At 55.6% G+C, this 19,997-nt stretch overlaps 1 protein-coding gene across 3 annotated transcripts in view; it reads left to right on the forward strand.

Annotated features, from left to right (window-relative positions):
* Positions 1-19,997, forward strand: part of PKD1 (polycystin 1, transient receptor potential channel interacting) — an 84,607-nt gene that overhangs the window by 56,004 nt on the left and 8,606 nt on the right. For all 3 annotated transcript variants that reach the window (XM_071760890.1, XM_071760891.1, XM_071760892.1), the window contains 22 exons: positions 380-532; positions 2,544-2,688; positions 3,519-4,121; positions 4,620-4,776; positions 5,682-5,934; positions 6,366-6,561; positions 8,958-9,128; positions 9,908-10,051; positions 10,608-10,818; positions 11,151-11,277; positions 11,772-11,888; positions 12,396-12,445; positions 12,606-12,808; positions 13,673-13,778; positions 14,300-14,418; positions 14,933-15,135; positions 15,498-15,692; positions 16,416-16,555; positions 17,249-17,376; positions 18,275-18,443; positions 19,065-19,190; positions 19,357-19,531. In XM_071760890.1, coding sequence (XP_071616991.1) covers positions 380-532; positions 2,544-2,688; positions 3,519-4,121; positions 4,620-4,776; positions 5,682-5,934; positions 6,366-6,561; positions 8,958-9,128; positions 9,908-10,051; positions 10,608-10,818; positions 11,151-11,277; positions 11,772-11,888; positions 12,396-12,445; positions 12,606-12,808; positions 13,673-13,778; positions 14,300-14,418; positions 14,933-15,135; positions 15,498-15,692; positions 16,416-16,555; positions 17,249-17,376; positions 18,275-18,443; positions 19,065-19,190; positions 19,357-19,531 — 3,891 coding nt within the window. The remainder of the gene's footprint in view (positions 1-379; positions 533-2,543; positions 2,689-3,518; positions 4,122-4,619; positions 4,777-5,681; positions 5,935-6,365; positions 6,562-8,957; positions 9,129-9,907; positions 10,052-10,607; positions 10,819-11,150; positions 11,278-11,771; positions 11,889-12,395; positions 12,446-12,605; positions 12,809-13,672; positions 13,779-14,299; positions 14,419-14,932; positions 15,136-15,497; positions 15,693-16,415; positions 16,556-17,248; positions 17,377-18,274; positions 18,444-19,064; positions 19,191-19,356; positions 19,532-19,997) is intronic.

Consider the following 19,997-nt stretch of genomic DNA (forward strand, 5'->3'; position numbering starts at 1 on the left):
TGGAATAGGGCCCAGTCCCTCTGCCTGCACCTCTGGAGGCAGGGCAGGGATTTTTGGTCTGTGCTGACACTTCCCTGCCCTTTAAGAGCCTCTGGAGCCAGGCAGGGGCGGTGTCCCTGTGCACACACACCATGCTGAGCTGGCTGAGGTCTGCACCCTGCTCTGCTCCTTGGCTCTCAAGTGGGAGGCTGCTAGGATCATTGCATGGAGAGCACAAGGGAAACTGAGGCAGTTCCACTGGCAAACCAGCTCATTGGATCCCCCTCTGGGGAAGAGCACGGGCAGGGAGCTGCAGAGTGCAGGGAAGAGGTGGGTGCAGCACAGCCCATCAGTCTCTGACATCCTGACAGGTTTCCTCACTCTGCTTTTCCCCTCCCAGTATGAACGCTCCGAGCTGCTGGAACCTGACACTGGGAATGAGTTTGAGCTCCGGACCTGGACCCGAAACAACATCACAGAAACCCTGAACTCCCTGAGTGTCAACACAGTTGATGACATCCAGCAGATCTCTGCTGCCTTGGCTCAGTGCACGGTATGTTCCCCATCACCACCTCCATCCAGCTCCTGCTCTTCCAGGGACAGCTTGGATGCTCCTCAGTCCTCCTCCTGCTTCCCTGTCTCTCTTTCCCACCTACCTAACAACCAAAGCAGGGAGGTGACACTTGGGGACACTGTGTCCTGAGCATTGTCACCTCTGCTCCTTGCCATGCCACCCACTAGCAGGTGTGGGTAAGAGGAAGTTTTCCTGTGCTGGGAAGCAGCACCCAAGAATTTTGTGCTGGTTCTCTGGTAGCAGCCCATTTTTGTGCTGGTTCTCAGGGGTGGCAGCTGGCTAGCAAGTGGGTTCCTTCACTTGCAGATGGAGACTGTAGGAGAGGCCTTGGCAGGCAGGAGAAGCACTGGAATAAAATAATGATACTGACTGGAGAGGCACTGGAATAAGAGAAATAATAAAACATAAAATAACAAACAGAGGGTAGGTTTAGATTGGATATTAGGAAGAAATTCTTTGGGGTGAGGGTGCTGAGCCCCTGGTTGCCCCCAGAAGCTGTGGCTGCCCCATCCCTGGCAGTGTTGAAGGTTGGATGGGGCTTGGAGCACCCTGGGCTGGGGAAGGGTCCCTGCCCATGGCAGGGGTGGCACTGGATGGGCTGTAAGATCCTTCCAACCCAAACCAGTCTGGGGTTCTATTCTAAAAAATAATCCTTAAAAATTGCTTCTGTCTTCTGGCATTAGGGGTTCAGCATATCCCATTCCAATGCTGGACTGGTTGTTCCTGTCTCTCCCTTGTGCTTTTGCCTTGTGACTTGATTTCACCATGGAAGCTTCAGTCTAGAAATAGAACTTTTCTTCCACGGGAAAAGCTGACGTTCCAGGATTAGTTTGTGCTCTGGACTGGAATGAAAATCTCAGAAAAACAGTAATCCAGAATTCCCCAAGTGTCTGAGACTAGCACGGAGTTCACACGTTTCCTTCCCTGTAGAAGTGTCAAGCAGTGCTGATACTTTTTTGGTTTTACCTTCAGGGGAGAGGAAAATTCAGAAGGAATTTTTCCTGGAAGGGAAAAAAAAAGTATCTCAGTCCTCTTGGTAGATTCTCCTTCCCCAGCAGCAGGTCCTTGGATGGTTCCTCCCCGTGACCCTTTTCTTCCCCACCTCCTTGATACCTGGCTGTGCCTTCTGGACTTGGGTTTACTCAGCCTGTCCTCACTTCTCATCACTTACAAAAATAAAAGCAGAAAAGGGGGAATGCTGGACCTGCAGATGCTGTTTTGATTCTTCACCAAAACATATGGTGAATCACGTCTGAATCCTATGATGATTAAAAGAAAAAAAAAAAGATGAATAAGAGCGAGGAACAGGGTTGTGGTAACAGCTTCCATGTGTTGCCTCCGTCCCTCCCATCCAGCCCTCAAGAGTGCAGGGAGCTCCAGGCCATGGCTGGAACATTCTGTTTCTTGGACACATCTGGGAGCAGAGGGAGGGACATCCATCACGCCTGAGTGGCAGGATCCCTCCCACAGCCTTCAGGAGTGTTTGGACACTGAAACAGATTCAATGAGGCCTAAATCTTGCTTCCATTGAAGGCAACGGAGTGGATGGAGGGATCCTCTCCAGCTCCTCCTGGTTGATATCTGTAGGAATAGTGTGTGGCCCCAGAGGGGGGCTCATGAGATGCATCAGAAGATGTGTTTGGTCCAGAGGATGTGAATATGCTGCTCTTTAGTTCTCTTTCCAACCCTAAAGCATCCTCCATCAGCCCCCAGCATGGAGGGGTCTGGTGCCTGCACAGCAGCAGCTTGGAACAGGCAGGGAGGTGGATGGAAGAGTCTTGGAGACACCAGCAGCTTCTTGGCACCTCTGAGTGTGAGCAGAGCAGGCCTGGTCTCTGCAGTCACCTCCCTGGGGCTGGAAGGAGCTGGGGTGACTTTCAGAGTGCAAATGGTGTTTGAACGAAGGTGCTGAGGTCTTTGCAGGACTGAGGCAGCTGGACTTTGCCTTTGTCTTTCCCCCTGCTGAATCAAACCCCGTTGCCCTTTGCAGATGGTGAGCAAGGAGCTGGTTTGCAAGTCCTGCCTGACAAGGACCTTGAACAAGCTGGAGACCATGATGACAATTCTGCAAGGGGAGACGACCCAGGGCACTGTGACACCCACTGGGATCGCTGACAACATCCTCAACATCACAGGTCAGGCTTGTTCCTGCAGGACATGGTGACACTTGAGTGGGTGCTGCTGGGGGCTCAGGTCTCCCTGGGCAGGGTGCTGGGCAGAAGAAGATGGGGGGAAGCTTTGCAGGCTTCCTCCTGCACTGCTGCAGGTTTGGCCTTCTCAGGCTGGTAGGGAAGTCACATCCAGACTTTGGAGTGTGGCACCCCAGCACTTTCTTCTCCCTGCACTTTTCCCAGGGTTGCCCAGGCTCTAGCAACTGTCTCTGCAGACATTTCCATATGAAGTTGTTAATAAACTCACCTAATACTCCAGGGAATTATCTTTTTAGTAAACAATGAGTAACAGCTGTGGCTTCCAGATGTTTGCCTTCCTGGCTGCACTCTGAGGTTGCCAAACTTCACTGGGCACCACAAACACTGAGCAGAAATTCCCACCTGGTTATCCTGGGTGGAAGCAGAGGCACCTTCTCTGCATTCCCTGAGTGTCCTGCACTTTACAGTAAAATCTGTGTTTGCTTTATCCATTCCTTGCCCTGTTTCCCAGTCTGCCCTGCTTGGTCACTTCACAGGAGGAACACAAAGCCTGTTGTGATCTGAGCGTTCACCACCAAACTGTGTAGATTCCCCCAGAGCCTACAGGAGTTGCTGACAGCTCTATTTTCAGCTCAGGGCTACTGAACACTTCCACTGTGGAAGGTCATGTGCACAGTGTAGAGTTACAGTGAGAAGACAGTGAGGAAAGATTTGTCTGATTGTTTGGGGAAGGTGTCAGATGTTATCCAGACTGCAGCACTTATCTAGACTATTTACCATGTCCTCTCTTTGCACCTTTATTTCTCTCCTGGCAGGTGACCTGATTCATCTTGTCAATACAGCTTCACAAGAACCCAACCCCCAGGAGCTGCTTGCTGATTCCCACAATTTGCTGCTGGCTCCCAAAGCCTACAACCTCTCCTCCAGCCTGATGCGCATCCTCATGAAGTCCCGGGTGCTGAACGAAGAGCCCCTGGAGCTGGTGGGGGGAGAAATTAAGGCCACAGGCAAGAGGTCTGATCCCTTTAACTTGCTTTGCTACGAGAACACCCCAAACTGCCAGTTCTCCATCCCCCAGGCCTTCAACACCACCCTGTCCAACCTGACGGATGTCATCCAAGTCATGTTCCAAGTGGACTCCAATCCTTTCCCTTTTGGTTACATCAGCAACTACACCGTGTCCACAAAAGTGGCCTCCATGGAGTTCCAGACACACACTGGGGTGCAGATCCCCATCGGGAGCCTGGACTCAGAGAAAGCCATCACTGTCATGGTGTCCAACAGCTCAGGTGCTGACAATCTGGCTGCTGGCACTGGAGTCATCGAGCCGAGGACATCTGTGAACCTCATTGTGACCATGGAGAGCAACAACAGAGAAGCAGGACTGCACTTCCAGCTCACTTACAGAGTCCTGAATGGTACCACGGGTTCAGCCAACCCTTGGAGCTCTTTGCTGTTTCTTCCTGGGGGAGAGGAGTGCTGGTGGTGCAGCAGAGAGAGCTGGGAGAGAGAGAGAGTTAGGAGAGAGGTGGGGTAGGAGGGGGTGTCAGGGGTAGCCAGCAAGTTCCACACTGCAGGGCTGAGGTTCTGGCTGCCACGGGCACTGTCCAGTCCTCTTGTGTAATTTTTGCTGGTGGATTCAGGCTCTGAGAAGCCTTTTGCTTTTTCCAGCCCTTTTCCTTGAGCCAGGTAAGCACTGGTGGGACTTTGTCCTGTGCTCAGTGCAACAGCATCCAGAGCCTCCTGCTCAGGGGTTCTCTGAACTATGGCCTGAGGGAGTGCAATCTGGAAAACCATCTCTCCTAACTTTTTGCATTCCTCATACTGCTCCCTGAACACCCCTTGCTGGCAGTAGGCATGTGGCCCATCCCTCCCTGGTGTTTACCTGCTTTTTTTTTCTCCCCCTCCCCACACAGATCACTACCTTGCAAGTGAGCCTGAGCCATTCATCATGGCTTATCTCCATCATGAGCCAGAGCCCAACGAGCACAACTGCACTGCTGCCAAGAAGATCAGCCTGGAGGCCCTGGCTGGAACTGACCACAAGCTTTATACCTTCTTCACCTCCCCCAGGTAAGAGAAGCCTCCCTTGGCACCCCTGTCACCCCCAGACTGCCACGGGTGACTGTGCCAGGCTGTGGCCGTAGCTAGTGATGGATGCCAGAGCTGCCCATCTTCACCAGGACCCTCTCTGACCTTCCTCCCTGTGACCCATGAAACAATTTCCTGGAGCAAAGCATCACACATTAGCCTTGTTCCTGACCTGCAACCTTCACAAGGGCCTCTCTGTCCTCAGAGCTCATCTGCCCAGTGTCTGAGTGGAGCAGAAAGCAGGTTTCCTCCTGGGCTCCTCTATCCCCCCCTGCCTGCCTGCTGCATGGGGTGTGCTGCTCCTGTGCTCGTGGGGTTTGAAGCAGAGCAGCATTTCTGATCACTTCAGTTGCTGCCTTGCCCAGCAGTGTGGGTGTGTGTTCATGCCTTGTGTGATTTAGGAGCCATTCCCAGGCATTATCAGAGAGGAAAAGGCAGTTTGGGAATAGGTGGGGCAGGAGTGGAGCCACTGTTGTGTGAGTGGGAGCAGAGCTTCCATGGCTCTTGATAAAAGGAAGCTCAAAGAGGAATTAATTGTGGTTATGAGCAAAATCTGCTCCCAGCCCTGAGCCTGAGGTGCTGTGGAAGTGTCCTGTGGGTCAGTGGGACACGGGAAGGGTGGTGGGAGGGCTGTGCAAAGCTGCCCACCCAGAGAAGAGGATGCCCTAGTGCTCCAGGGACTGAAATAATCCAAAGACAGAGAATTGGAGCAGCCTGGGGAGCCCCAGAGTTTCTGTGCAGACGGAGGGGGGTGGGAATTATACCACGACCAGTGGGGCTTTACTCCTCACCCTGTGCTCTGCAGCAGCTCTGCTGGTGGGCACACAGCCATCAGGAGGGCTTTGGTCCTTTTAACAGCACCTCCTGGGTGCCTTTCCCTTCTGCAGGACGGATGACACCATCCAGACATACTACTTCAACATCACCAACCATTTCAGCTGGTCCCCAGTGGAGGTGACTCTGGGGCTCTACACCTCCCTCTGCCAGTACTTCAGTGAGCAGGAGAGACGCTGGAAGACAGAAGGCATCATCCCACTGGAAGAAACCAGGCCAGACCAGGCTGTGTGCTTAACCCAGCACCTCACTGCCTTTGGGGCCAGTCTCTTTGTGCCCCCAAACTCCGTCCAGTTCATCTTTCCTGTGAGTAAACCAAAGCAGAGGCTGTGCAGCACTCTCACACCCTGAGCAGATTGTTGTCACCTGGAGGGAAGCCTCAGGCTCCTGTTGGTTTCACCTTCCCCTGACCCCTGCCCAGAGCAGCACAAGGACCTGGGAGCCTTTGGGAGGTGCAGATGGGCACAGCTCCTGGAGGGGCTGTGTCTTCTGCTTGTGAATCCTGGCTGCTGCTGAAACCAGACCTTTGCAGATGGTTTTGTTCTCCATCCTGGACACCTCTTGGTGTTCAGCTCTGTGGGATACCAGAGGTTCCTCCCAACTGTCACCCAGCACTGGTTTATCCCAGCGAGCTTGTCCCTGCCAGCAGCTCCCTGCCTCCTGGGCATGGCTCCTGGGGAAGGGGGGATTCCTCCTGGGGAAGGAGAGTGCCTTACAACAGATTTCTTTTCTTCTAGGCTCCAGGCCCAGGTCTCAACTACATTGTTCTGCTGACATGTGCTGTCTGCTTTGTCACCTACTCGGTGGCCGCTCTGATCGTGCACAAGTTGGACATGATCGACATCACCCGAGTGGGAGTGATCCCCTTCTGTGGCAAGAATGGGCTGTACAAATATGAGATCCTGGTGAAAACTGGCTGGGGCCGAGGGTCAGGTGAGCCCAGAGCCTCTTCTGCATTCCTTGGTTCCCAGGGTGACATCTGTGTGGTGCCCCTGAGGTCTCAACACATCCTGCACCAAGCATTGGGTCCCCAGCTGAGCTGGGGGCTGGAGCAGCTCTGAGCAGCCAGGGAGGTCAGGGCTTCCCCCAGCACTCCCAGGGATGGGGCTTTTTGGCAGTGAGGAGGCAGGTCAGGAGCTGTGGAGTAGAGTGTGCTGCCCCACCACTTGCTGTGGGGGTGGGACAAGCAACTTCTGCTGGAAGGAGCCACCCAATATAGAAATATCCCCAGCCTGCTCTCCCTGACTGGGCTCTGCATCCAGGAGGAGCCAAGAGGCAACATTTATTCCTCACTCCTGACCCTCTCCTGAAGGATGGATCATCCTTTTGCCCTCCAGCATCCTTCACTCCATTCTGCCATATTTTCCAGCAGCAGGAAGGCAGAAAGCTTGGCTTGCTGATCCAGGCTGAGTTTGTAGTTAGAGCTGCCAGAAACATCATCCTGGAGTTGGGAATCCAAATAGTTGGGATGTGGAAACTCTCAGCATGGACAGAAGTGGAGTGCCACCACGTCACTGCCAGAAACATGGATCCCATGGATCTTAGTGTGGTTTCACCTGGAGCAGCATTCTCCTGAAGCCACCCCAAGGATTATCCATGTGGAGTAGATGGACCAAGGGCCACCTGGCAAGTGAGAGCAGAGAGAAGTCAAAGAAAACAGGTCTTTCAAGTACTTGATGGAAAAAACATCTAAAATAAACTTCTGGTCCTGTTAGGGTGTTAGCAAGGCAAGAAGTGTCACATTCAGTCCCCTCCAAAGAAAACCATGAGTGTGCCAAGAGGTCCGTGCACCAGGCCAGTGTGAGCCCTCCAGGCTGTGTCTAACACTCTGCTTGGGTGTGGGGTGGCTGTTGAGTCCATTCCTTCCTCCCCCAATCTCCCTCTGAAGGGCCATTGCATCTGTACCAGGTCACCAGCAGGCAGGCAGTGCTGGGGAACTGCTCCACCTCGGGTGGACTCCAGCACAAGTCCTGTGAGGAAAGGCTGAGGGAGCTGGGGGTGTTCAGTCTGGAGAAGAGGAGGCTCAGGGGAGACCTCATCACTCTCTACAACTCCCTGAAAGGAGGATGGAGCCAGGGGGGGGTTGGACTCTGCTCCCAGGCAACTCTCAGCAAGACAAGAGGCCATGGGCTTCAGAATTTTTTCCTAATATCCAACCTAAACCTCCCCTGGCAGAGCTTCAGCTCTCACACCCAGCATCTCCCTGCTTCCCAAGCCCCTGCCACCTCCTCAGTCCCACCTCCAGAGAGCATCAGCCTCAACTCTGAGATTCAGCCCCCCTGATCCACTGCCCCAGTTCATCTCTGCAGGAGCAGAACCAGAAGCAAGCTGGGTGCAGAGATAAACCTGGCTCCATAACCTCTGCCATGCTCCCTGCAGCCCCAGCTCCATCCAGACCATTGCTGTGTCCAGTTCTGGGCCCCTCAGCTCAGGAAGGAGATTGAGGTGCTGGAGCAGGTACAGAGAAGAGCAAGGAGGCTGGGAAGGGATCCAGCACAAGTCCTGTGAGGAAGGGCTGAGGGGGCTGGGGGTGTTGAGGCTGGAGAAGAGGAGGCTCAGGGGAGACCTCATCACTCTCTCCAACTCCCTGAAAGGAGGTTGGAGCCAGGGGGGGGTCGGGCTCTGCTCCCAGGCAGCTCTCAGTCAGACAAGAGGCCATGGGCTTCAGAATTTTTTCCTAATATCCAACCTAAACCTCCCCTGGCAGAGCTTCAGCTCTGCCAGGGGAGGTTTAGGTTGGATATTAGGAAGGAATTCTTTGCAGAGAGGGTGCTGAGGCATTGGGATGGGCTGCCCAGGGAGGGGGTGGATTCTCCATCCATCCCTGGAGGTTTTTAAGAGGAGCCTGAACGTGGCACTGAGTGCCATGGGCTGGGAACCACGGGGGCAGTGGATGCAGGGTTGGATTTGATGATCCCAGAGCTCCTTTCCGAGCTGGATGGTTCTGTCATTCTATGAGCTGTCCCCTCCATCCCTCCAGGAATGTCCCCCAAGCCCCATCCCAGCAGAGCCCACACACCTCCCTGCAGGCGCAGCTGCCGCAGCCGCGCGCTCCCCAGCGTGGTGCTGGAGCTCTCCTGCCCCGAGTGGTTGTTGTAGAGGTAAGGGAGGAAAACCTCTGACATCCACACCCAGAACTCATCCGACCTGCAAAGGGGAAAAAAAAAAAGGAGTGAGAGGGGGGAGAGCCCCCCGTGGCATGGGCTGGGAACCATGGGGGGAGTGGATCAAGGGTTGGAGTTGATGATCCCAGAGCTCCTTTCCGAGCTGGATGGTTCTGTGACTCTGTGGCTGGCCTTCCCTCACTGAGCCCTTTTACCTTTTACCAGGCACCACAGCCCACGTGGGGATTGCCCTGTATGGTGTGGACAACAAAAGTGGGCACAGACACCTGGATGGGGAGCACTCCTTCCAGCGCAACAGCCTCGACGTCTTCCGCATCGCCACCGAGCGCAGCCTGGGCAGCATCTGGCGCATCCGCGTCTGGCACGACAACAAAGGTGAGGATGCAGGGGCTGCAGGGGCTGCAGGCAGCCAGAACACACCCCGCCTCACAGCCAGGATCTGCTCTCCCTGCTACCCAGGCCTGCAGCCTGGATGGACCCTGATGGGAGACCCTGGGGAGCCACTGGCGTGGGGGGAGTTTGCTGGAGCATCCGTGGCGGGGAGGTCTGCAGGATGTCAGCTGGGACCTGTGCCAGGCACTGAGCTGTCTGCACAGAACCCCAGAATGGTTTGGGTTGGAAGAGACCCTAAAGTTCATCCAGTGCCACCCTTGCCTGAGGGACACCTCCCACCTCCCACCAGCCCAGCAAAATCACAAGGGAGAGACAGGAAGAACCAGTCCAGCATTGGAATGGGATATGCTGAACCCCTACCCCCAGAAGGCAGAAGTAATTTTTAAGGATTATTTTTTAGAATAGAACCCCAGACTGGTTTGGGTTGGAAGGATCTTACAGCCCATCCAGTGCCACCCCTGCCATGGGCAGGGACACCTCCCACAGCCCAGGTGCTCCAAGCCCCATCCAACCTTCAATAAACACTGCCAGGGATGGGGCAGCCACAGCTTCTGGGGCTCAGCACCCTCACCCCAAAGAATTTCGTCCTAAGATCTCATCTGCAGCCTAGGAGATCACCTGGCTGTGCCAAGCCTTTCTCTTGGGGGCTGTGCAAGTGCCACCAATGAAGATGGTGTCACAGGGTGAGGGGCTCTAGGGTTGCCCTTGGCTTCACAAGAATGTCCACCATGAAACACATTTCTTGATCTCTTAATTTTTAGGACTCAGCCCCTCTTGGTACCTGCAGCACGTTATAGTCCGGGACTTGCAGAGCAGCAAGAGCTACTTCTTCCTGGTGAATGACTGGCTGTCTGTGGAGAGTGAGGAGAATGATGGCATGGTGGAGAAGGAGGTCTATGCAGCCAGTGAGTGCATGGCCCCTGGGGCATGGGGTGGCTGAACAGCACACAAGTTCTTGTGCTCTGCTATGTCCTTTGTATCACAGAATGTTTTAAGTTGGAAGAGACCTCCAAGTTCATCCAGTCCAACCTTTGACCAACACCTAAACCCTGTCCTTAAGGACCAGGTCCAAACCCCTTTTAAGTGCCTCCAGGGATGGTGACTCCACCACTCTCCTGGGCCATCCCAATGCCTGACAACCTCTCAAGGAAAAAACATTTCCTAACATCCAGCCTGGCACACCTTCCATCCATTCCCTCTGCTCCTATCCCATCCCTTAGGAGCAGAGGCTGTTTCCCTCCTTGCTCCAACCTCCCTTGAGGCAGATACAGGGTGCCATAAGGTCCTCTCTGAGAGCACAAGGCATGGCAGGGCCCCAGCTGTGAGCAGGGGCTGTGCAGATGTGGGGTGGACACTTCCTTGAGGATCAGTCTGCCAGGAGGGACAGTGGCAGGGCCAGTCGTGTCCCCCCTGTGCTGCAGCTGGCCCTGAGAGGCTCTCTCTCTTTTTTTTTGTCCTCAGGTGAGACAGAGCTGAGGAGCTTCTCCCGGATCTTCAGAGCAGAGCTGCAGAGAGGTTTCTTTGAGAAGCACGTGTGGCTGTCCCTCTGGGACCACCCCCCTCGCAGCCGCTTCACCCGTGTCCAGAGAGCCACCTGCTGCTCCCTCCTCATCTTCCTCTTCCTCTGTGCCAACGCCGTGTGGTACGGGGTGGTGGGGAATGTCCACCTCAGGTGAGTTCCTCCCTTGGTGCTCTGGCCCATCCCTTCACCTCTTGAGGGTCCCTCCTGTGCTTCACAGGGCAGGACAGACCTTAGCTCTGCTGGGAATTGCTTCTGCTTTGAGTCCTCCCTTCCTGCTCCAGAGACCCTGGGGTCAGGGTGTGGGTGGCCAAGGACACAACCTGCTCAGCTTCCCTCTCTGCCATCTCTTAGCACATCCCGTGCTCTTTTCTTTCTCTGCACGCCCAGGATGCTGGGGGGTGCAGTTTTGTCCCCTTGCTTAGCTGAGAACCCCCCAGTGCTCCTGCTGCCCCTGGGCTCTGATCTCTCTTGGTTCTCTCCAGCCCTGGGGCCGTCTCCAACCTGATCCCTGTCAACATGGACACAGTGGCTGTTGGTCTGGTCTCCAGCGTGGTGGTTTACCCTCTCTACCTGGTCATTTTATTCCTCTTCCGGATGGCTCGTGCCAAGGTAAGGAAGAGCAGTAGCTGCAGGCTGCCCCGAGGATGTGTCCTCGGGGATCCATCCCATCTCCAGCTGTGTCCCTGTGCTGCCCTGTGCCCTGTGTCCTCAGAGGGACAGATCCCTGCTGGACTCTAATGATGCCCTGAGATCCCCCAGGACAGGTTTTAAAAGCTGTTTAGGCTCTTAGACCCTCTTGGTTTCAGTATGGGACAGGTTCCCAGTGCTGGGGGTGACCCTTGGCTGCCTGAGAGATGCTCAGTGGAACATTGCTAATGCAGCACTGCCCCTGGTACTGAGCAGAGCTGGGGAAGGATTAGCTAGGGATTTAATGACTTGTTAAGCACAATTAGCAGCCTCATTAGGTGCTGCAGCCAGGGACTGATGAGCAGCAAGTGTGTCAAATCTTTCTGGTTGCTGTGAGCACTCCCTGCTCGGTGGGAGGTTGCAGGATCATGGGGCTTCCTGGGAACTTTCTGCTGGAGCCTTCCTGTCTGCTGCAGGTCACCATCAACCACACCCTGACCCACTCAGACCAGCAGTCCTTGGAGATTGACAACTACCTGGACTCCTCAATCCTTGACAGCTCCTTCCCCACCTTCCCTGGGCTCCGGGCAGAGGTAACTCCTTCCCTGCCCAGAACTGGAGAGGCCCTGCAGGGGCACTGTGTCCACCACAGCTCTCAGGACAAGACCTGATGCATTTAAGAGCCTCTGGCTAATGCCTGGGGCAGCCACAGCCCTGCATCTCTCACCTGCCTGGGGACTGAGCATGGGCTGTCCCCAGCTCCATCTCTGTGCCACATCCCCAGCTCCATCTCTGTGCCACATCCCCAGCTCCTGCCCTGTGCCACATCCCCAGCTCCTGCCCTGTGCCACATCCCCAGCTCCTGCTCTGTGCCATGTCCCCAGTTCCAGCTCTGTGCCATGTCCCCAGTTCCAGCTCTGTGCCCTGTCCCCAGCATCCATGGGCTCAGAGGGGAGCAGCCCCTGGAGGTGTGGACCCAGGGCTAAGAGCAGCTCAGGCTCCCACGTTTCCTGCCCGCCCCCTGATGTTTCCAACCCACTCTTTTTTCCCTGGACACAAAGCAGTGTCCTGTGCCTGAAATGCCTCTCCTTCCTCCACAGGCCTTCTCTGAGCAAACCAAAACAGATCTCTTCTTGGAGGACTCCAAAAGGTAAGGATGTTCCTGAGGGATGGAGGGAGGAGGAGGAGGGCAGTGCAGTTCCTGGCTGGGCAGACTGAGCTTGAGCTCCCACAGCTCTTTCCCCTCTGGACAGCCCCTCACTCCAGCTTTTCTCCTGCTTCCCATTCCCCACTCCTCTGTTTGCCCATAGCCTGGTGAGGTGGCCCTCCAGTGAAGCCCTGCTGAGCTGGCCAGACCTCCTCAGTGACCCCTCCATCATGGGCAACACCATCCAGAAGCTGAAGAGAGGCCGGGCCAGCCGACACCTTGGACTGGAGGCCCCGTTGGCAGCTGAGGAGGACAACTTGTCCCTGGGTGTTCACCAGGGACAGCCTCGCTATTTCTCAGCCTCAGGTGAGTGTGGGAGCAGCTTTGCTCCATGCCAGGGCTTTGAGTACCCCAGGGAAGGGCAGGAGGAGCAGACTGGTCCCTGGGAGCAGCAGGATAGCAGAGGCTGCTGGCATCACTGCTGGCTTCGTGTGAGGGGCAGAGGAGGGGGATGCTCATGTTCTCCTAAGGAGGATTTCAGGCTGGGAAAGCAGCAATCCTGACATGGGTCAGGCTGGAGTGAGGGGTCACCAGACACTGGGAGCAGGGAAGGATGTGTTCCCATGGAGCTGGGAAGCAAGCAGCACTTCCTCACTGGTTGGAAGGCCACAGGGTGCCCCTGAACCTCTGCAGGTGGCTGGAGGAGGAGGGGAACTCCTCCTGTCCCATGTGTCATGCCAGGCTCTGCAGCCAAGCTGGGCACAGGCAGGAGGAGGGGAGGCTGTCCCATGGGCAAGGACCTCACCCTGCTCCTTCCCCACCCCAGCTCTCCCCAGATGTGGCTGAGCCCGAGGGGTGCAGAGCTGTCCCCAGGATGGCACTGGGGGGACACATGGCTCCTGCCAGCACTGCCAGCACTGGGTGCTGTGCTCCTGCCAGCACTGGGTGCTGTGTTCCTGCCTGCACTGGGTGCTGGGCTCCTGCCAGCACTGGGTGCTCTGCTCCTGCCTGCATTGGGTGCTGTGCCCCTGCCAGCACTGGGTGCTGGGCTCCTGCCTGCATTGGGTGCTGTGTTCCTGCCTGCATTGGGTGCTGTGTTCCTGCCTGCATTGGGTGCTGTGTCCTGCCAGCACTTGGGTGCTCTGTTCCTGCCAGCACTGGGTGCTGTGTTCCTGCCAGCACTGGGTGCTGGGCTCCTGCCTTCACTGCCTGCACACTCTCTTTCCCCAGATGAGGATCTGATCCGGCAGATCCTGGCAGATGGAGCCAGTGGCATCTCCCACTCCCAGGACCTGGGGCCCTACATGAGGGCAGAAACAGATCTGATCTCAGGCCTGTAAGTATTCCCCTCCCCTGACCTCCTGTCCTTGTCCTCCCAGCCAGCTCAGCAGCAGCTGGCAGGGACTCTGTGGCACTGCAGACCCCTGGGGCAGCTCTGTCACCACTCACTGTGTCCTTGCTGGCTGTGATTCCTGAAGCCCCCCCCCAGCCAGAGCTCCCAGTGCTGCCCTTCCAGAACCCCCCTGGAATATCCCAGTAGACCCCAGGCTGAGGCTGTGTACTCACAAAAAATACATCTTCTTGACAAAGTGCCAGGATGTGGGTTCTCTTCATGGCACTGATGAAAGGGAAGAAGGGCTTGGACCTCTCTTGAGTTCTCATGTCCCAAGCAACTCTGCTTTGGGACCCTGAGCACCCCCAGAGCATTCTGTGTGCCTCAGCAGCCTGGGCCCACTGCTCCACAGGGAAATTCTTAATGAATTTAAGTTCAAAGCTTCTGCTCCAGTGTGAGGACTGCAGCTGGGTGCCAGCCTGCCTGCTGTGCTGGCATGGCTCACCAGCATCACCCTTCTGCAGGTCCAGTGTGTTTGGGGAGAAGGTGGAGACTGTCATGATGCAGAAACTGAATGACAAAGGGCAGAGCATCCCTGGTCCTCCCCGGGAAGTCAGCAGATCAGCCAAGTCAACGTGGACAGGTACCAGGGTACCAGGGCTGTGCCAGTGCTGGGGCAGGGAGGGAGGGGATGTGGGGGAAGAGGGGCTGTAGGGCAAATAGAAAAGGAGCCTTAGGAACAGCTGCTGCCCTGCTTAGGATGTAGTCACTATTTGCTGATGGCTTCTCTTGGAGCTTGAACCTTATCCACCCTGTCCCACCACTTCTTTTTTGACAGTCCCTCCCAGCACCCTGGGGAAGTTCTGCTCAATTCTGCCTCAGTTCTGGCAGTTCAGCATCAAAATCAGGATCCCAGTCAGGATCCCAGGCCTGGTGCCCAGCCTGATGCCTGCAGCAGGGAGGCTGCTCCTGAGGCTTCCCTGCCCGTGTTTCAGTGTGCACTGCTCTTTGGTGGGAGATGTTTGGGATAATCCCCCCAAACTCACCCAGGGCTGGTGGCAAGCTCCCTGCTGGGATGAACTATGTGCTCAGCCCTTCCTGCTCCCATGGGAACCCTTTTGCTGTAACATGACTCTTGTTTTCCTTCTCTCTTCCAGTTGCAGACCCAACGTTCAGGAAGCGCTTGCTGCCCCCCTGGTGCTCCTCCCTGGCTCATGCTCTCAGTCTCCTCCTCTTTGCCACCTCCACGGGGGTCTCTGTGTGGATTGGGGTGGGCTTTTCCTCCAGCGTTGCCCTCATGTGGCTCATCTCAGGGATATTCAGCTTTCTGGCATCCTTCTTGGTCTGGGAGCCCCTGAAGGTAAGGCTAACACGAGTACACAAGCACACGGCTAGGTGTGAGCTGTCCTCAGCATCTTGTCCAGATATTCATCACTTGAGTGCCCAGATATCCATCAGGTCACACTGGACACTTGAGTGGATTGGATCCTCTCTCCCATCTTCATCTCCCTGCAGGAGGGGAAGGTTGTGAAGGTTGTGCCTTTCTTTCCCTGGTGTCTGTGTGTGTGTGGGCTCAGTTTGTTCTCCTGGCTGCTCCAGGAGTGTGCTCAACAGTGGTGCTCTGCTCCTTCTCTTTGCTGCTGACATGGACATGCTCATGGGCCTGTGGTGGGGCTGGTGGCACAGCTGTCCCCAGGCTCACCACACTGCCTGTGTCCCCAGGTTCTGCTGGAAGCCCTCTACTTCTCACTGGTTGCCAAGCGCTTGCACCCAGAGGAGGACGATACCTTGGTGGAGCATCCCTTTGTGGAGCCTGTTTCTGAGAAAATCAGCAAAGTCAGACCCCCACAGGGGTTTGCCCTGTTCCAGGCCAAGGAGGAGGCCAGGAAGGTCAAACTGCTACACAGGATGCTCAAGGTAAGAGGTTTCCTGATGTCTGTGGTGCCCGGGGCAGAGTGCTGAGATAACATCCCAGCATGTGGGTCATCCCAATCCATCTCTGGAGGGATCTGTCATCTCCTGAGCTAGGAGGTGCAGGTCTCCAGGTCTCTGCCTCAGTTTTCCCATCTGTAAAAGCCTGGCAGTGACATTCCTCTCTGCAAAGCTCTGAGGTGGCTGGAAAGCAGAGTCATGAGCAGCTGATGTGTTTGGCTCCATCACTCAGGTGTCTGGGCAAGCTTTGCAGTGTGGAGTAGACACCAATTTGCACAGGAAAATTCACCAGTTGAGTCTTGTGAAGCACACAACTCCCTGTCTAGGAGTTTTGCTCTCTTTGTAGCTCACCCAGCACTACCCTTCCACGCTTGTGCTGCTGTAACCCAGCTGAGTTATTTTTAAGGATGGAAAGGATATTTTAAAGGATGGAAACCCCCAAAACTCAGGCCTACAGGAGCTCACGGGGAGATTGTGCAACACAGATCAGCTGAAACGTGGTGCTGGGCTGGCTGCTTTCAACAAAGAGTATTGTTAGAAACCTGTGGTCTCCTTTCCATATGGAAAAATAAAAGAGCAGAGCTCTTTGGGTCCTAATCCAGCTGCATGGTGGGCAACAGGCAGTGGAAACCACCATGAGTTTGGTGTAGGGTTGGGAAAAAAACCCCTCTGCTTGGGTGTAATCCCTTTCTACTCTCTGCCCACCAGAATTTCCTCATCTACATGATGTTCCTGCTGGTGATCCTGCTCACCAACTATGGAGATGCCTCTCGTCACAGCCAGGCCTTCCTCCTGCAGAGCTCCATCAAGCAGCAGTTGGGCACCAGCGAGTTCCTCCGCATCAAGAGGTGACTCTGGATTTTCCTGTCCCCACCCCACCTCCTGGAACAGGTGGAAATGCTGGGACACCTTCCTCACACACAACACCAAGAGCAAAAAACAGCTCTGAAGGAAGTGAAGCAGCCACTGTTTTGAAAGATGCAAAACAGGAGGCAGCATCCCTAGATGCTTGTGAGAGCCTCAGTTCCTGGTGTGTCACTGATTTTCTCTGCCACTCCAGGCTCCTTTTAGGCAATTCTACATGTGTATTAAAATATATTTTATTAAAACAGGACAAGAGAATTAAATGAATGTAGTGTAGACATGCCTATTTTTATTACCAAAAAAATGAAACTGATGCATTGACTGTATTCAGGTTTTTCTTTTAAAATTTTCATCTTTTATTCACTCTCAAGAGCCAATGAGTTACATAAATCATAGCAGTTTTCATTTCCTTACTGAAGTAGTCAACAAGATTTTAATTTCTTTTTTATGCTGACTCAGTAGCACATTAGACCTTTAAGAAAGAGTGTACTGGGCTGTTTTTCCAGTGAGATTCTTCTCACAAAGGCTCCCTTTCTGGCCAAGGTTTCCACGCAAGCCCAGGTCACCTCTCCAAAACCCCATCCCCTGGACTATGGGTGAGAGGTGCAGAGGTTGCCCTGACAGAGCTGCCCGGGAGTTTTCCCCCCTCTCACACCTTTTTTTTTTCCCCTTTGCAGGTCGGATGAGTTCTGGGTGTGGATGTCAGAGGTTTTCCTCCCTTACCTCTACAACAACCACTCGGGGCAGGAGAGCTCCAGCACCACGCTGGGGAGCGCGCGGCTGCGGCAGCTGCGCCTGCAGGGAGGTGTGTGGGCTCTGCTGGGATGGGGCCTGGGGGACATTCCTGGAGGGATGGAGGGGACAGCTCATAGAATGACAGAACCATCCAGCTCAGAAAGGAGCTCTGGGATCATCAAATCCAACCCTGCATCCACTCCCCCCGTGGTTCCCAGCCCAGGGCACTCAGTGCCACGTTCAGGCTCTTCTTAAAAACCTCCAGGGATGGATGGAGAATCCACCCCCTCCCTGGGCAGCCCATCCCAATGCCTCAGCACCCTCTCTGCAAAGAATTCCTTCCTAATATCCAACCTAAACCTCCCCTGGCAGAGCTGAAGCTCTGCCAGGGGAGGTTTAGGTTGGATATTAGGAAAAAATTCTGAAGCCCATGGCCTCTTGTCTTGCTGAGAGTTGCCTGGGAGCAGAGCCTGACCCCCCCCTGGCTCCAACCTCCTTTCAGGGAGTTGGAGAGAGTGATGAGGTCTCCCCTGAGCCTCCTCTTCTCCAGCCTCAACACCCCCAGCTCCCTCAGCCCTTCCTCACAGGACTTGTGCTGGATCCCTTCCCAGCCTCCTTGCTCTTCTCTGGACCTGCTCCAGCACCTCAATCTCCTTCCTGAGCTGAGGGGCCCAGAACTGGACACAGCAATGGTCTGGATGGAGCTGGGGCTGCAGGGAGCATGGCAGAGGTTATGGAGCCAGGTTTATCTCTGCACCCAGCTTGCTTCTGGTTCTGCTCCTGCAGAGATGAACTGGGGCAGTGGATCGGGGGGGTTGATGCTCAGAGCTGAGGCTGATGCTCTCAGGAGGTGGGACTGAGGAGGTGGCAGGGGCTTGGGAAGCAGGGAGGTGCTGGGTGTGAGTGTGCCCCAGAGCTGCTGGGCTGCCTGGGGCTGCCATGGGGTGACAGCTTTGGTCTCATTGCAGCCCAGTGCCAGCAGAGTGCCCAGGATCTCCTCACTGCTGCCAGGAGGAACTGCACCAACTCCCAGGGCTTTGCTACTGCTGCCTACACAGCTGGCTGGGAGAGGGCAGCTGGGAATGGGACTGGTCCTGCTGGGACTGCCTGGTCCTACTCACCACCCGACCTCACAGGGTAAGGAGCTGCCCAGCCTGCACCTATCCCTACCCCAGCTCCCAGAGCCACCACCTCCTGACCTGACTTTGTCCTCAGGGGGTTCCCCAGCCCTCCCCTCAGCACAGCCCCTGGCACTGGCAACGTGCAGATTAACACAGAAGCTTCAAGTCCTTCCCTGAACACATCCCTGGTGGGGGAGTGAGTGGTGGGAGGCTCAACTTCCCTGGGGATGTACGTGGGGTTCCCAGGTGCCAGGGTTCAACTTTCCAGCCTGAAGGGCAGGGGACAAGCTGCAGAACAAGGGCTGACACCACCCATGGGCAGCACTGGCTTTCTGCTACAGGGGGTTGTGGGAGATTGGAATCACTGTGATGCTTGGAATCACTATTGGTTTCTGCTCTGGTTTCTTCCTGGATGTGTCTTCATTGAAGTCTGGGGCACCAGAGGGCTTGGGGCCATTCTGGGGTTGGGGACACTGATGTGGATCAGTGCACTGCTCCAATTTGTCTTGTGAAATACACACTTTGCTGCCCTTGGCTGTGCAGTGGAGGGCTCAGGGGCTGCATCTCCACCTGGGAGGGCATCCCGGGGGCTGCTCTGTCCTTCAGCTCTCACCCCACAGCTCTTCTTCCTCTGCAGGGTCTGGTACTGGGGTTACATCTCCTTCTACGATAGCAGTGGTTACATCCAGGAGCTGGGGGCTTCTCTGGAGGAGGGCAGGGCTCAGCTGGATTTCCTGCAGCAGCACACCTGGATTGACAACATGTAAGTGTGGCAGGAGGGAAGGAAATGTTCCCCTGTCCCCAGGTGTCCCTGGGATGCTGCTGGGGTGTCACGAGGTGACAGGATCCATGATGCTACCGAAGAGTGGCACCAAAGCCCAGACTGGATGCTGTCCCAGTGCCCTGAGCTGCTCTTCTCCCCTCTGCAGGACTCGGGTGGTCTTTGTGGAGCTGATGCAGTACAACCCCAGTGTGGATCTGCACGCTGCCATCACCCTGCAGCTGGAGTTCCTGGGGGCTGGCCAGGCCATTGCCACTGTCACCATCAGCCCCTTCCCACTGCTGAGGCTCAGCGGGGGGGTCACCCTGCAGCTCCTCATGATGGTCAGTGTCTTACCTCCCCTCTCTGCTCATTTGTGGCCCAGGAGGCTCTGGGGACCCATCAGCTGGGCTCTGGGGACCCATCAGTGTTGGTTCCTCCTGCCTGAGGCCACTTGTCCCCGTGCCTGTCACCACTCTGCTCCCAGGCCTGGGCAGCACAGAGGAAACATCCTTGGCACCACAGAGGGCCAGGAGATTCCTCCTGCCCAGCAGCATTCGTGGGTCTTCTCTCAGCCTTTTTGTTTCCTTTTTGTTTCCTTGTTGCTGTGGCAACTCGAGGCTTTTTGTTCTGCTGTCCTCAGTGGGGACATCAGCCAGTGCCCCCTCCCCCTGGGCACTGCCACCCTGCCACAAGGGCACAGGACGTGGTCCTGGGGAGCTTCAGGGCTGGGGCAGGAGGGAGCAGGGCACTGGGTGAGCAAGAAAGGAACAGCAGGACTCAGGAAAAGTGTGCTCCAGCTGGGGGCTG

Source organism: Heliangelus exortis, chromosome 17, assembly GCF_036169615.1.
Source record: "Heliangelus exortis chromosome 17, bHelExo1.hap1, whole genome shotgun sequence".
NCBI classification, from domain to species: domain Eukaryota; kingdom Metazoa; phylum Chordata; class Aves; order Apodiformes; family Trochilidae; genus Heliangelus; species Heliangelus exortis.